The 16,142-nt window shown below is 49.7% G+C and overlaps 1 protein-coding gene across 7 annotated transcripts in view; it reads right to left on the minus strand.

Annotated features, from left to right (window-relative positions):
- The window catches only part of LOC127037774 (methanethiol oxidase-like), a 110,163-nt gene that overhangs the window by 41,525 nt on the left and 52,496 nt on the right, over nucleotides 1-16,142 (minus strand). For 4 of the 7 annotated variants that reach the window (XM_050929841.1, XM_050929844.1, XM_050929843.1 and 1 more), the window contains exons 2-6: nucleotides 14,681-14,734; nucleotides 13,879-13,991; nucleotides 11,212-11,397; nucleotides 9,697-9,817; nucleotides 8,240-8,422 (exon numbers count right to left, since the gene is read on the minus strand). The exons of the other annotated variants lie outside the window; for them this stretch is intronic. In XM_050929841.1, the coding sequence (XP_050785798.1) occupies nucleotides 8,240-8,422; nucleotides 9,697-9,817; nucleotides 11,212-11,397; nucleotides 13,879-13,991; nucleotides 14,681-14,734 (657 nt within the window). The remainder of the gene's footprint in view (nucleotides 1-8,239; nucleotides 8,423-9,696; nucleotides 9,818-11,211; nucleotides 11,398-13,878; nucleotides 13,992-14,680; nucleotides 14,735-16,142) is intronic. 7 annotated transcript variants of the gene reach the window in all.

Below are 16,142 nucleotides of genomic sequence, written 5' to 3' on the forward strand. Positions count from 1 at the left end.
CCATGGCGCTCGATATATACCCCTGCCGGCCCACCCGCTCCTCAGTTCCTTCTTGCCGGCTACTCCGACAGTGGGGAAGGAGGGCGGTTGTGGAATGGATATGAGCAACACATCTCGAAGAACAACAGTTACAAAGGTGAGTAACCGTCTTTTCTTCTTCGAGTGATTGCTCACATCCATTCCAGTTAGGTGAATCCCAAGCCATACCTAGGCGGTGGGGTCGGAGTGAGAAGTCGCGGCATGGAGCACTGCAGATCCGAAGGCCGCGTCCTCTCTTGACTGCTGGACCAGGGCGTAGTGAGAAGCGAAGGTGTGGACCGATGACCAGGTCGCTGCCCGACAGATTTCCTGGATGGGCACACGGGCGAGGAAAGCCAGCGACGACGCCTGCGCCCTGGTAGAATGCGCAGTCACACGGCCCGTAGGGACGTGGGCCAAGTCATAGCAGGTCCTGATACAGGACATTACCCATGAGGATAACCTCTGGGAGGAGATAGGAAGCCCCTTCATGCGGTCCGCTACCGCCACGAAAAGCTGGGGGGATTTGCGGAAGGGTTTGGTCCTCTCCACATAGAACGCGAGAGCCCTACGGACATCAAGCGAGTGGAGCTGCTGCTCCCTGCCTGAAGAGTGAGGTTTCGGGAAAAAAAACCGGAAGGAATATCTCTTGGTTGATGTGGAAGGTCGAGACTACCTTGAGGAGAAAGGCAGGGTGTGGCCTCAGCTGCACCTTATCTTTGTGGAAGACTGTATACGGGGGGTCTACCACAAGAGCCCGGAGTTCCGACACCCGCCTAGCTGAGGTGATAGCTACTAAAAAGGCAGTCTTCCAAGAGAGATAAAGTAGGGAGCAAGTAGCTAACGGCTCAAAGGGGGGCCCCATGAGCCGAGACAACACCAGGTTAAGATCCCAGGTTGGAGCAGGGAGTCGGATGTTAGGGTATAAACGTTCCAGCCCCTTAAGGAATCTAGACACCGTCGGGTGAGAAAAAACGGAGCGACCATCCCCACCCGGGTGAAAGGTGGAGATAGCTGCCAGGTGGACCCGCAACGACGATATCGCCAGACCCTGTTGTTTGAGGGACCAAACGTAGTCTAAGATATTGGCCACCGAAACTTCCATAGGGCGGAGACCTTTCTCCACGCACCAACAGGAGAAACGCTTCCACTTGGCCGAGTATGTCGCTCTCGTGGAAGGCTTCCTGCTGCCCAAAAGCACCTCCCGTACCGGTGTGGAGCAGCGCAGTTCAGAGCCGGTCAGCCACGCAGGAACCACGCCGCTAGGTGCAGCGACTGCAGGTCCGGGTGACAGAGAGTCCCGTGTTCCTGGGTAATCAGGTCCGGGTGAAGGGGCAGGGGAACTGGGTCGGCTATGGCCAGGTCCAGCAGCATGGGGTACCAATGTTGCCTGGGCCACGCCGGGGCTACCATGATCACGCGAGCCCTGTCCCTGCGCACCTTCAGAAGGACCCTGTGGACCAGAGGAAACGGGGGAAACGCGTAGTACAAGTGGGTCGTCCACGGAATAAGGAAGGCATCCGCTATAGACCCGGGCTCCCTGCCCTGAAAGGAGCAGAACGCCTGGCACTTCTTGTTCCCCCCGGACGCGAAGAGGTCCACACGGGGATAACCCCACCTCTGGAAGATGGAGAGGGCGACGTCCGGGCGAAGGGACCACTCGTGCGATAGGAAGGATCTGCTCAGGCGATCCGCCAGCGTGTTCCGTACTCCGGGGAGGAAGGAAGCCGTGAGGTGAGTGGAGTGGGCTACACAAAAGTCCCAGAGTCGCATCGCCTCGTGACATAGGGGAGAGGATCTGGTGCCGCCCTGCTTGTTGATATAGTACATGGTCGTCGTGTTGTCGGTAAACACCGCGACACAACGACCTCGAAGCTGGTGACAGAACGTTTGACAAGCAAGGCGGACCGCTCTCAACTCCCGCATGTTGATGTGCAACCTCACCTCCTGCGGGGACCACAGGCCCTGCGTTCTCAGGGTTCCCAGGTGGGCCCCCCAGCCGAGATCTGAGGCATCCGTTGTCAGGGACACCGAGGGCTGAGGTGGGTGGAAAGGGAGCCCCGCACACACTACGGACTGGTCTAGCCACCAGTCGAGGGAATCTAACACCCCCTGGGGGATTGTGATCAGCATGTCTAGCGGCTGCCTTGCCGGCCGGTAATGTTCGATGAGCCACAACTGGAGGGGCCTCATGCGGAGCCGAGCATAACCGGTCACAAACGTGCATGCTGCCATGTGGCCTAACAGGGTTAGACATGTCCGTACTGATGTCAAGGGGGCTGCCCGCAGTCGTTGAACGATCGCTGACAATGCCTGGAACCTCGGCAACGGCAGAAGAGCCCTGGCCACGGTGGCGTCCAGGACGGCCCCGATGAACTCCACCCTCTGCGTGGGGATCAGGGTGGACTTGTCCATGTTGATCATGAGGCCCAAGGTAGCAAACAGGCCGGTGATCACGCGGACGTGGCTGCAAACTTGCAGTTCCGACGTGCCCCGAATTAACCAATCGTCTAGGTAAGGGAACACGTGGATACGACTGCGCCGAAGATGTGCCACAACGACTGCCATGCATTTTGTAAATACCCTCGGGGCCGTAGAAAGGCCAAATGGGAGGACTGCAAATTGGTAGTGAAGGGGGCCCACCACGAAACGAAGGAAACGTCTGTGGTGTGGCCAAATGGCAATGTGAAAATAAGCGTCCTGCATGTCGAGGGCGGTGTACCAGTCTCCCGGATCCAGGGATGGGATAATGGTCCCCAGGGATACCATGCGGAACTTCAACTTCACCAGGTATTTGTTGAGCTCTCGCAGGTCGAGGATAGGCCTGAGGCCTCCCTTGGCCTTGGGGATCAGAAAGTAGCGGGAATAAAACCCCTTGCCTTTCTCGTTTTCCGGAACCGCCTCTATAGCTCCTTTGTTGAGGAGCGTCTGTACCTCCTGTCGAAGGAATTGCTCGTGAGAGGGGTCCCTGAAGAGGGACGAGGAAGGGGGGTGGGAAGGAGGAAACGATGTAAACTGCAGGCGGTATCCCGTCTGCACCGTACGCAAGACCCAGCGGTCCGATGTTATTTGGGTCCACGCCGGAAGGAAAAACGAAAGGCGGTTGGAAAACGGGGGGGAAGGATCCGTGGGGGAAACTGTTACTGCGCCCTCGGGCGCACCTTCAAAATGAAGGCTTGGGTCCAGGCGGGGGCTTAGAGGAGCCTTGATTCTGCCCCCCTTGGTTCCCCGAATGCCTACGCCTTCCATTCCTGCCACGGCGCCTATTGAGGTCCTGCCGTTGGCGGAACTGGGGGTATGGCCTGCGCTGCTGTTGCTGCTGTGGCCGGAAGGGTCTGCGCTGCGTTCCCGGCGTGTGCATCCCGAGGGAGCGCATAATGACCCGATTGTCCTTGAGACTCTTAAGTCTGGGGTCTGTCTTTTCCGAAAACAGGCCCTGGCCTTCGAACGGGAGGTCCTGGATGGTATGTTGGAGCTCCGGTGGAAGGCCAGAGACCTGCAGCCAGGAGATACGGCGCATCGTTACCCCCGAGGCGAGGGTGCGGGCAGCCGAGTCTGCAGCGTCCAAAGAAGCTTGCAACGATGTTCGTGCAACCTTCTTGCCCTCGTCCAGGATGGCCGCAAATTCTTGGCGGGCGTCTTGCGGCAGCAGCTCTTTAAATTTGTCCGCTGCCACCCATGAGTTGAACGCGTACCTACTGAGCAGGGCTTGTTGGTTTGAAACCCTGAGCTGCAGGGCCCCAGCCGAGTAGACTTTGCGTCCAAGGAGGTCCATACGCCTGGCCTCCCTGGATTTGGGGGCTGGAGCTTCCTGTCCATGACGCTCCCTGTCATTCACCGACTGCACCACCAGGGAACACGGTGTCGGGTGGACATGGAGGTACTCATAGCCTTTAGAGGGGGCCATGTACTTCCTCTCAACGCCCCTCGCCGTAGGGGGGATGGAGGCCGGTGACTGCCAGATAGTATTGGCGTTGGCCTGGATCGTCCTAATGAAGGGTAGGGCGACCCTGGTGGGAGCATCCGACGAGAGGATGGTGACAATCGGATCCTCGATCTCCGAGACCTCCTCGGCTTGTAGGCTCAGATTCTGAGCTACTCGCCTAAGGAGGTCTTGGTGCGCCCTGAGATCCAGCGGGGGGGGGCTACTGGAGGAGGTGCCAGCCACCGCTTCATCAGGGGAGGAGGATGAGGAGACCCCCGGCAAGAAAGTGTCCAATGGGGGGTCTCCCTCGGCCCTCGCCTCTGTCTCAGGAGCCAGAGCGGAGTCTTGCTGCTTGGACCCTTCCTCTCCATCCGGGGAGGGAGGGGGGCGAGACAACGAGGCTTCCGGCACCCTGTGCTCCGCCGTCGCAGGCCTAGCAGGAAGCTGTTGGGGGCCCTGGGCTTGATGGTATGCCCATGGGGTCCAAAACCCCCACTGCTGCGGGCCTTGGTCCTGTTGCGGCGGGTCTTGAAAGAGCGCCGCCTGCCGGTCGGTGCCCAGTGCATACCCGCTGTCTGTCTGCGAAGACACCGACGGCTGCCTAGAAGGCCACGGCGGGGCCGACCCTGGCTGGTAAGGGTCTGCGCGGGTCGGCAGCGAAGATCTTCTCGGTGCCGGGGATCGGTACCGGGAGTCATGGCGGTGCCGGGATCGGGACCGGGACCGGGTTCTATCTCGGTGCCGGGATCTGGACCGGTACCGGCCGCCGCTTCGGTGCCGGGATCGGGACCGGGACCGGGACCTGCCACCGACGCGGTGCCGGGAGGTCGACCGGGACCGGGACCTGCCACCAGCTCGGTGCCGGGAGGTCGACCGGTGCGGCGAGTGACGGCGGGACTGGCTCCTGGAGTCACGGTGCCGGTATCGGCGGCTGGAGTCAGACCGCGACCGTCTGGAGGTCGATCGGTGCCGCGAGTGCGACCGGTACCGCCGAGGGGAGCGGTGCCGGGACTGCGAGCGGCGGTGGGATCTTGATCTGCCGTGACGTCGGGACCTGGACCGCAAGCGCGAGTCCCGAGACGGTGCCGACATCATGGGCTTGCCTCTAGATGCGACCCGCACCGGAGGTACCGGGGGTGGCAGCTGAGTAGGCTCCGTCAAGGCAATAAGGTCCCGTGCCAAGGCGAAGGTCTCTGGCGTGGATGGGACCAATAGCTCAACCCCAGATCTTATGGGGGAGCTTGGCGGCACCGGACTCGACGGACCCACCGGGCCCGGAGTCGACGGTGCCGCGGCCGATGTCGAGGCCGGGCGCTCCAGTCGGGTCTGCCTGGCTGGAGTAGCAGACGCTGACGGTCTCGGCTCTGCACCCGGTGCCGGAGAAGGTCGGTGCCGGGGAGTCTTCCCGGTGCCGGTGCGATCCGGTGCCGGCGCCGAGATCACGGCCTGCGAAGCCGCCGGGTCAAGTGCTGCCTCCATGAGGAGAGTCCGGAGTCTTTGGTCTCTCTCCTTTTTTGTCCTGGGCTTAAAAGCCTTGCAGATGCGGCACTTGTCCGATCTGTGCGATTCCCCCAGGCACTTCAGGCACGCGTCGTGGGGGTCGCTGGTAGGCATAGGCTTCTTACAGGCCGCACACTGCTTAAAGCCCGGCGAACCAGGCATGAGCCCGGTGCCGGGTGCCGGGAAGGGCTACAGCCCCCGGCGAACAGCTATCTACAACACTATTTACACCTAATTACTTACTAACTATACTTAACGATCTAACTAACAACTATAACAATAACGAGAGATAACAAGGAGAGCTAGGGACGTGGAGGACAGCTATGCCGCGCTCCACAGTTCCAACGACCGACACGGCGGTAAGAAGGAACTGAGGAGCGGGTGGGTCGGCAGGGGTATATATCGAGCGCCATGGTGGCGCCACTCCAGGGGGCGACCTGCCGGCCCACTGGAGTTGCTAGGGTAAAAAGTTTCCGACGAACGTGCACGCGCGGCGCACACACCTAACTGGAATGGATGTGAGCAATCACTCGAAGAAGAATCTGGGATTCCTGTCACAACACCACCTTGGTCCGTGTGCAGTAGAAAACAGAGAAAGACCGAGTTCAACGGGAGACCGGAGGACAGAGGGTTTCAATTCATTGATCCTTCAGGTCTGAACACCCCAGATTAGCTACATATGGGTCTTTTCGAAAGCAGTATGAGTGGTCTCCAACATTGTGGGTATGTGACTATCTTCCACGGAGGTGATAGAGAAGAACAAGATGACCTTCTGCGGGGAGGTCAGACTAAACTGAGATGCCCTTTCCTCCTCACAGCTGAGTTCTGACACTGACTACAGCTCCATAGCAGCCCTTGTGGCCAGTCCAGCTCATATGTGCCCAAGGTTTTGCTGAACTTTTGATGTCACCGGCTAGAACTATTAGAGAACACTAAGAGTAGGTTTGGCCTGCCTTGTTTGGGGTCATACACATTGTGATCTTTAACGACGGGTGTAAACTAGCTCTGCAGACATCTTTCCATGACAATTCTGCCTACGTACTCTGAAATCACCAGGCTTCACTGGTGAGAGCAGAGTCCCTGGATGCAGGGCCGTCCTTAGGATTTATGGGGCCCTACGCAGTATTATTAAACTGGTGCCCCTATGCCGGATGGCAGCCCAAGCTCACAGCCTGGTGGGGGAGGGGGAGGAGGGACTTGACAGCAAAGGAAAATGAGATGCCCAGCCTGCCTCATGGTGGCGGAGAGTCACGGTTCCCCGCAGAGACTTCCATGCCCTCTCCCTCATGCAGAATGGACATGAAGAAAGTACCTAATTAAAAGCACTAAAATTTGGGAAAAAAACATGTCAGTCAGGTTTTTTGATATGCCCTGAAGTTTGTCAGAGATTTATTTGCAAAAACTTCATAGTAAAGGTGAGTCAGCTGTCCTGCTGAATACAACATTACATATAATGGAATACGTGATGCAGCTCTTCTCTGTTTTACATTTTCCTCATCAGTACTTCTAAGTTGAATTTATATTTTAAATATACTCAAATCTTAAGCCAGCATTCCAGATTACTACATATTTAACTCACTGAAACAAAGACATTCTTTTAAATTAATCAGAGAGGTTTAGTGTGTTCATAACAATGTTCATTGCTTTTAGAAAAAGGGAACAGTAATTTACTTTGTGTGATCTCCATAACAAGAGACATGGTTATGAAATTTCACCAACTTTAAAAAAATATGTTTCCAAAGATTTTAGGTATAACAAGGATTTTGTCTTACTAAGGTACTGATTTTGCTGGAGGGTTCTTTTAAAACTAGTTTGTCAGATAGTCAGAAGTAAAGAAAGGGAACTCTTTGTCCAGCTATCTGGAAGGGAAGGACTGTTGTCCCTTCAAGGGCTCTCTTCAGTGGGGAGTGGGGGGAAGAGGTGGTGAAGGGGTGGACAGAAAGGACAGGAAGACTTGGAAGCACTTTTTTTTTTTTAACTATAGTAATTAAAATGTGTATTTTAGATAAGGGAGGTCTTTTGAAGGATTTATTTAAAAAACTATGTGTGAAGATCCACACATTTAAGGCTAAAAGATGATTGTGCATCTAAAACTCTATGCAAGCATTTTTTAGAAATGTGATTTTATAATCTTCACCAGCTCACTAATGAAATATTTTTAAAGCAAATTTTAAACTAAGGTCCTGTAGACTGACATGTTCTGTGTAAATATTACATTAATGCACAACTGTTTTTGTCAGTAAAGTCAGAAACTGACAGTATAAAAATTTATTTGGGCATAAGCTTTCGTGGACATCTGATGAAATGGGTTCTAGTCCACAAAAGCTTATGCCCAAATAATTTGTTAGTCTTTGAGGTGACACAAGGACTCGTCCTTGTTTTTGCTGATACAGACTAACAGGACTACCACTCTGAAACCTGTCAGTATATACCTTGAGGTTGGCAAATGCCTGTTAAATGGCTTTATTACCCCTTGAATGTCTCTTTAACAGTTTCAATGTTGTGCTAATAGGTCTGGCAGGCTGGAGGTTTTTTCACTTTTAACTACTAGATTCCCTCCCAAGGAAGACTCACCAGGCTAGAGCAGCCATCTGTGGGAGCCTGCAGGAAGGGTCAGAACAGGGATAGGAAAACAAGCGGGTGGACACTAAGACCCAGTGGTGCCCCAAATTTTCAGGTGCCCTACGCAGCTGCCTATGTTGCCTATGCCTAAGGACGGTCCTGCCTGGATGCAGTCCTCGCTTTAGTGAAAGCTGGACCAGAATGTCACCAAATTTTAAACAAACACGCCCTCACCAGTCTTTAGGTCTGCTGGGTCTAACCCATTTGCCAAGACTTTCGGCATTCCCCATTCCGTGCTCATCAGGACATTATGCCGTGGCTGGTACCAGAAGTCATAGCCAAGTGCAGGGAGGTTGGATCCTTTCTCCCAGTTCCCCTTCACCTCAAAAGTCTCTCCATCCAGCAAGATAAAGCCACCTGATGCCAAAAACAAAACAGAACAAATTATTTGATTTTAATCACCCAGTTTAAGAGCTTAAGCAGGATAAGACACAATGCAATAGTGAACTTTTCCTCTAATAGGCTGTAGCATGTTACATGTACTCTGAGGGAGGGTGGAGAAAGCTTTCTGGAAGGAGATATTTTTTCTGTGCTTTCCATTGGAAGGGCTTTCATTAGTATTTCTAATGGTAAGCAAATTAACTCAAAGAGAATTTCCTCCCAAAGATTCAGCGATGAAGTATCTTAACATAAGTGTTCTCCTAACCAGATACGTATGCCAACTGGCCAAGCAAAGTGAGGCCCAGCAGAAATCAATGGCATTTCTGTTGGCCTGTATGCGATAACTTTGGAACAGAGCATCTGATCAACTCCAAAATTTCAGGGAGCGATCTAGGCATCGATGGTCACAAGATATTGATTTGGGTGCAAATCAGAAAACAGTAAAAGCCGGATTCAGAGGAAAACCAGGGGCCCCAGACTGCCTGGTGCTGCAGGCAGAGGAATTTCTCTGCTGCTGCCAACATGTATCAGAGGCAACTGCTTAACTTGCCTAATGAGGAAGTTGTCTGTAGACTGGACTAACAGAAATCAGAGCCTTACAAGGAGGGTTTATAGGGGTGCAGTGTAGAAGCTGGGCCTGAGGAGGACTGGGGGAGAGTAGTGGTGACGAGGGAAGCAGGGATCTGGATGGCAGGCATGGAGCCCCTGGTAGAGGAGGAGAAAGGGAATGGGACAGAGCCACAGAGCTCCAGACATATAGCATTCTCTTCTAAACCAAAATGTTTCAGTTCCCTTTGTTCTGAAAAGCAATGCCAGCACATCTGGGGGATCAGCCCTATCCTAATTAACAACTGACAGCAACCATGCAATAAGAAAGTCTTATTAATTTCAGCCTAGTACACCCATTGGCAAGTATCCAAACTACAAACATTCAAAATTCTCCCCTTGTTAGGCTCAAAGCTCTCCAGAACAAAATGCGCCTTAGATACTGAACTCCCCTATAACACTGGAGGTGGGTACTCCAAGTCAGGATTCAATCACATTGATAGGGGACTGTGTTTGTGAAATTTGCCCTCCCACACCTCCTGAAGCACCTATTCTGGGGTAAAGTAGAGAACTTCTGGCCAAAGGGCTGCTAAGCTGGCCAGCAGCTCAAAAGGATTGCAAGTTCTCAACAAGGCTTCCAGTTTTGTAGCTTGAATTTCTGTAGCAAGGATTCCTTCTCTTGAATAACTAAGGGGGATAAATACCTTTGCCATTGCCATATGGGTCTCCCATGCTGCTGATCATGATCTCACCATTGCCCAAGCAGTGAGTTGTGTGGGGATTGGCTAAGCCGCACTTCCAGAATACATCCACTGGCTCAATCATCTAAGGAGAGTTTATGCACATAGTCAATCCCTCCTTGGTTAGGCCACCCCCAGTCAAAATCAGAGTGTGTCAACTCCCATTCCCATGGAGGAGGGTTTCCTGCCATCTTAAAACTCTTCAAAGTTCTAGGCTGTTGGATTTTTTCCACTTGAAAACTCAACCCCTGTGTGTTCTGGGCTTGGCCAGACAGAGAGACGGAAACTATGAATAAAGCTGGGCAAAATTTTTCAACCCAAAAATTTAGTCAGCAAAAAATGCAGATTTGGTGACATCAAAACATTTCATGAATTCATGTCAATTTCACCGAACTATTTTGGTGGTGGTGGGGGGGGAGGGTGTGGACATTGAAACTATTCAGGAAAAAAATTAAAACATTTAGATTTTTTCCCATTTGATGAATTTTTGTTTCCAATTTAAAAAAAAAAAGTTTAAAAATATGCTTGAAATTTAAACAATATGTATCATTTTGGGTTAAACAAAATGTTTTGTTCAGCCCAAAACTAATTTCCTTTTTAATTGCAAGTGAACAGAAAAATCTGATGTTTGCCCAGCTTGAACTATATAAAGAGAGAATAAACAAAATCCCAGTGCTTTGCTTGCCTGAAGTTCAAAGGTACGAGTTTGAATATATTTTAATCAATTCCACTGTCACTAAGTGGTTCTCCTGAAGAACGCGTACCCTGCTGCTACATAGAAGGCATGTCTCTAGTCAAAAGACAAGTTATGTAAAGCCAGCGACCCGAGTTACTCAGTACGTCTGAAAGTCAGAGCTGCCTGTGACACACTGGAGTTATCTGTTCCCTCAATAAATCTACAGGAGAACGAGATGGAGTCTAGTTTATCTGTGAATCAGCAAGATACCGGTCAGCTACATTGTGACTGCAACATCTTTATTACTGGGGATTGTATTAAAGGCAGAGAACGCTGTCTGATTTTCAGGTGCCAGATTAAGCTGGAAGTTTTGGTACTGAGAAAAAGGAGGTAATTTTGGGGTATCGAATGACTTAGTTCAAAGCAGACATCATTGCTCTAGTGCAGGATTTTTTTTTCCCCTTAACCCCTTGTATGTACTGTTTAGTCACACTTGTTACCCAAAGAAGCAAAAAGTTACCCTAACCTACAAGTTGTATGTTGCGGGCACCAATTTATATCAGGTCAAGGGAGGGGGTGTTGCTCTACATATAGAACTTAAGGATTTGAGAACTTACTCTTTTTCCACAGCCAAAGAAGATTAAATTTCTTAAATATTCTAAGACTTTTGAGACTGACCAGTTCTTAAGGTTCCCCAAAAGCCATAAAAAATTGTTCTGGATTTCCTCATTCACATTCATAAGTGGGAAATTTTAGTTCCCGTCTCCAAGGTGAGACATCTCTTGGAGTCTCCTCAGACATACCTTATGAATCCTGGGAGCCCGCATGTCTGTGCCCACATCCACCACATAAATGCGGGAAGAAATCAGACTGGGAAGAAGCAGCCGGTTCCGTTTCTTTGTGACGTCCCCAAAGCTGCTGCTGCAGGTGTTCCACCCAGAGTGATGGAGCTCGTCTCGGAGGTTGGGCATGGGCAGGCGGTGGATCACCTATGAAGTCAAAGGCATGGTTCAGATTCAGTCTGTAAGACAGGCAGTCCTAAGAAAACAGTTCTTTAGAAATACAGACATAGCACAGGAAACACGAGTTAAATTGTTGATGTTATCCAGTGAGTAGTTCTAGGCTGAGATTTTCAGAATAGTTTAAGAATCCCTTGATGCTCAATCCCTTAGGCGGTTTTGAAGAAAATCCCATTCTGGGTCTTTAGCACAGGAGACCAGGAGCCAGGACTCCTGAGTTCTATTCCTGGCCCTCTATCTCCATCATGTGTGATATTGGGCAAATCACTTTCTGTGCATCTGTGACTGGGTGTCCATCCCACACAAGGCATGAAGAGGTTAAGGTGGCCAGATGGACCAATTAAACACTTAGGCTGCACCTGGAGGAGGAGCCAGGGAACAAGGAGGACTAATTAGAGAAGAAGCTCAGCTGAAGAGGAACAGGAGGGGCTGTGGTGATGGGCAGGCATGTTAGGGTGAGAGAAGGTGAGGTCACCCAGGGATAAGGCAGTAAGGGATAGGACTATGCAGACCTTGACACCTTGTTGTAGGGTCCCTGAGCTGGAACCCAGTGTAGAGGGTGGGCCTTGTTTTCCCATGGGCTTGGGATCCCCTAGAAGCCACTGGAAGTGGCACCGTTAAGGGGCAGTGAAAGAAAAGAATGACAGGGACAGTGAGTCCTGAAATACTTTGAGGAGCATGATTTCCCCAGAAAGGGAAAACCACAATGACCTGACTGGAGGGCCAAAAAAATGAAGAGCCGTTGAGACCTGAGAGAGAAAGACTGACAGAGTGCAACTGCAGGAAGGGTTGTTGGCTTGGCAGAGACAATCCCCAGACGTAGCCAGAAAGAGGTGCTCTAGCAGTGAGTAGAGAGCCCTGTGACAGCATCACACGTGAATTTGGGCATCATGACGTCCTAACATTTGTTTTTTAATAGGTGTGCTATTAAAGGCATCTAATATTTGGAAGGCAGAAAGACTGGCTAGCAGTTGCAAGAGACACAGATCAGTCATAGAGAGAAAAGAATAATTGTATCTAGGCAGCAAGGGTCTGACTTTATAAGGTTTATCCAATTTCAGTTGGGACAAGTTGTGGCAAACTGACTGGAGTAATAATACTTTACACTCCGGCGGCTGGTCCTTAGTAGCATATTGTGTGCATTTAAGAAACATGGAGAGATCAGTGCTTAAGAAACTTTAAGAAACTGCATCCCTCCAGTAAGAGTCTTAGCAATAGTTATGCAAAGGAACAGTTGTGACAAGATGTCTTGTCAACACAGATAAACTGCCCCTCAGGTGCATTGTAATGCTAGAGATCTGAGGCTAAAATGCAGTAAGCATTTTGAGACATACAAATATCTAGTATTTTTAAATGCAGTTTAGATTACACTTTTTTTAACCATGTACCAAAAACTGTTAGAACTGTGGTTCTAAAATATAGTTTTATCAACTAACTGAACGCTATAGTCTTGGCCAGGTAGATTGTGCTTTCCCATTTTATGACAGAACAGATTAGTTTTATAGAGTTCCTAAAGCAGGCTCAATTTAATCACCTTAAATAAATGAGTAACTGTCAAACCTGTTGGATTCCCCAAACAGATTTGATCCTGCAGTGATTAGTAATCTTGCTCAAGACCTACTGACAATGGGGTTTCAGAGGGAGCTACTCAAATGCTTACTAAGCACAGAATGGCTTTGAAAGAGACCCGGTAAATATTAGCTTTCAGCAATCCCTGGAAGATTCTCAAGACCAAGTTTAGAAAGAGGCTGAAACTCAAAGCAAAACACACCACTAAGCCACCAAGTTTCATATAGCTTTTGTGTAAAATCATAAACAGGGCAAATCCAAGAGGAAGGTTGAGTTTAGAGCTTCTAATGAAATAGGAAACAAGTTGAGTTACCCATAGTTTGGGGTTTCATTGTGAACTGGCTGCACATCTCTAAGAAACGTAGCATGAAGTTAGATTGATAGTCAATACTGAGACATCTATTTGAAAGTGGTCATGGAGAAAGATCTACCAGAGTCAAATACCAAGGAGACAGCAGACAAAGAAAGATTAAGGCAGGACCCTTGGGATCTAACTTTCTTGATTTTAGGAGGTCCCAGGTAGGATAGCAAGAAGTAGAGCAGAAGGAGAAATGGCAACGTAAAGCTGACCTGCTCCGTTTGGCAGGAAAAGTAATGGCTTAGGAGTAGGCACAAGACAAGAATCCATCCAGAATACATAGAAAGATAGATAGATATGAGAGAGGAGAGAGAGAGAGAGAGAGAGATTGTTCAGGATCCACCAAATTTTGGTGCATCAGGTCCCCATTTAGCGACCACTGGCAAGCACAGAAAATTTTTCCCTTTGAAGAAGGGGATCAAGGAGCTGCAGCTATAGAGTGTTACTAAATGGCAGTAAAGCTGCCTGGGGTCAGCACAGGCTAAGAAAAGAGGATTAGAGCCAGAATCTTGACGGGGGGGTACCTGGCAGTATTGTGGAGATTTCGGGTCAACATCCACTGTTGCCAGATAGTCAGGCTTCTCTATCCCAGTGTTTCTGTAGATACAGGGCAGGTACACAATCTCTTCTCTGGGACCTTGCAAGGCAGAGAGCTTGTTTAGGTCAACACAAATCAGCTCCGCGCTATCCCCAAAGCAAGCCTTGAAGGACTCTCTCACTGGGTTGGATTTACCCAACGAGAGCATAGGTGCTAGGGGTTTTGGGGATGCTGCTGCACCCCCATCTTGAAGTGGTTTCCATTATATACAGAGTTTACAATTTGGTTCAATGGCTCTCAGCACACCCACTTTAAACATTTTTCCAGCGCCCTTGAACTGGAGGTTAGGAACCTTCTCCCTTTGTCTTCCTCAGAGGTGGGGTGGGGTAGATATTATCAGAGTTATCATTATGCCGGAACGCACACTAGGCAGGGGTCAGTCTGAAGGGGATTTCCCTGCCTGTGGTGTGGCCCATTCGCAGTTTGGGGTTCTATTACCCCATCTTTGCTCCAGGAGAACTCATCCCTGGATCAGAGAGATTTCTGAGGGGCCCTCTGAATGTAAAGTGCACACACTTTCAAAAAATTAGCCTGAAGAAGGAGGGACATGGGAATCTCCCTACCCCTTACAAGGGCTTGTCAGCCCTTCCATTATGCCAGCTGCAGAAAAGAGTTAGCTAATGCTACACTCCAAAGGCATCTTGTTAATCTTCACTGAATCTGAAGGTGGTTCAATAAAGCTCTTGTTTTGATAACGTGGATTTCAGAACACAGTTGATAGGACTTGCCTTTCATGGCATCTAAAGGAGTCTTGTACCCAGGACCACATGCTCCACATTTTGCTGATGAAAGAGGAAAGAAAGAAAAAAAGTTAGATATCTCCAAGTTATTCACCTGCACAGTTTTCAAAAAGGTCACTGACTTTTGGTGCTTAGCTTAAGAGATCTTAGACCCAGTTTTCAGAAGCGCAACCCACAAATCCCATGGACCAATAAAAGTTGAGAGCACTCAAGACCTCTGAAAATGAGAACCAGCATGTCAGGTTGGAGATCCAAAAATGGAAGAAAGCTTGCGTCTTAGTTTTCAAAGAGTCCCACCCTGCAATTTAACACCAAATGACTGAATCATAAGCAGTCAGATGAACATTGGGGATTTAGAAAGACTTGATTTGTCAAAGGTTTTAGGGATTAGTAGTGAAGCACTGTCAGGAGTTCATCTAGACAGATTGCTCAATTTGACTGTGCAGGCCTCTTCTGTGGATTAACCCTGGGAGTGGCTGATTCTAGAGATTGAAAATCTGGTTGGGGACCAGTAGTGCAGAGTATTTTGCTTAGTGGGAATCCTCACCTGTACCACCTCCTCACTGCTAGAAACTCAGTTCCCCAGCTTCTGCTCCTCAGCACTCCATCCTACTTTCCTGCTAACTGAAACCTTCATTGATCCCTACCTGCACTCTTCAACTAGTCTCAACCAGCAGAAGCAGGGGCAGCTCAGGTGCGAGTCCATGTTCCCAGAGACTGGGAAGGAACCTGATGACTGTCAGTGGAGGAATCTGACAAGCAGCAGGTGAAATTCAAATATGGTTGGAGACTCAGGGCTTGTTCCTTTATTAGGGAAGATCAAGGTACATTAAAGCAGTAGAGGAACTGAAAACAAGTGTTCCTCTGTGCTTTAAGGGTTCAAGCAGGAATGTAGTGGATTCAAGGAGCATTCCATGTGAAGCCCGATCTATGAATCATATATTAACTATACTGAATACTTAAGAATTCGCAGGTATCACTTTGAGATTTGAGAGGTTCTTGTCCCAAAAATCAGGCCCAGTATTATTAACATTAGTTCAGTTGGGAACCCAAATTGCACAGTTGCAGCACTCACATTTTAGGAAACCTTCTGTATTTACAATAGTTTATCAATGCATTTAGCAAAGTCACAAACACTCTAACCCAGAAAGACAGAGATACTACAGAACGTACATCTGAACATGTATATACTCACAGCATCCCTTGCAAAACAATGTGAAATGTTAGCCATGGTCTTCCTCATCATCATCACTATCACTAGCAGTCATCATTCTGGCACCTCCCAAGGGCTACATCTCTCGCTCTTCCAGCCCACAGGCTGGGATACAACTTTTATAATATGATATGCTGATGCCACTATATCTAATGCATTTTCAGCAGGGGTTTCTCCCCGTTCCTTATTTGTATTTCTCGCCCTACTAATGTTGGGTTGCCCTTCTCCTACAGATTT

Source organism: Gopherus flavomarginatus, chromosome 20, assembly GCF_025201925.1.
Source record: "Gopherus flavomarginatus isolate rGopFla2 chromosome 20, rGopFla2.mat.asm, whole genome shotgun sequence".
In the NCBI taxonomy this organism is placed as follows: Eukaryota; Metazoa; Chordata; order Testudines; family Testudinidae; genus Gopherus; species Gopherus flavomarginatus.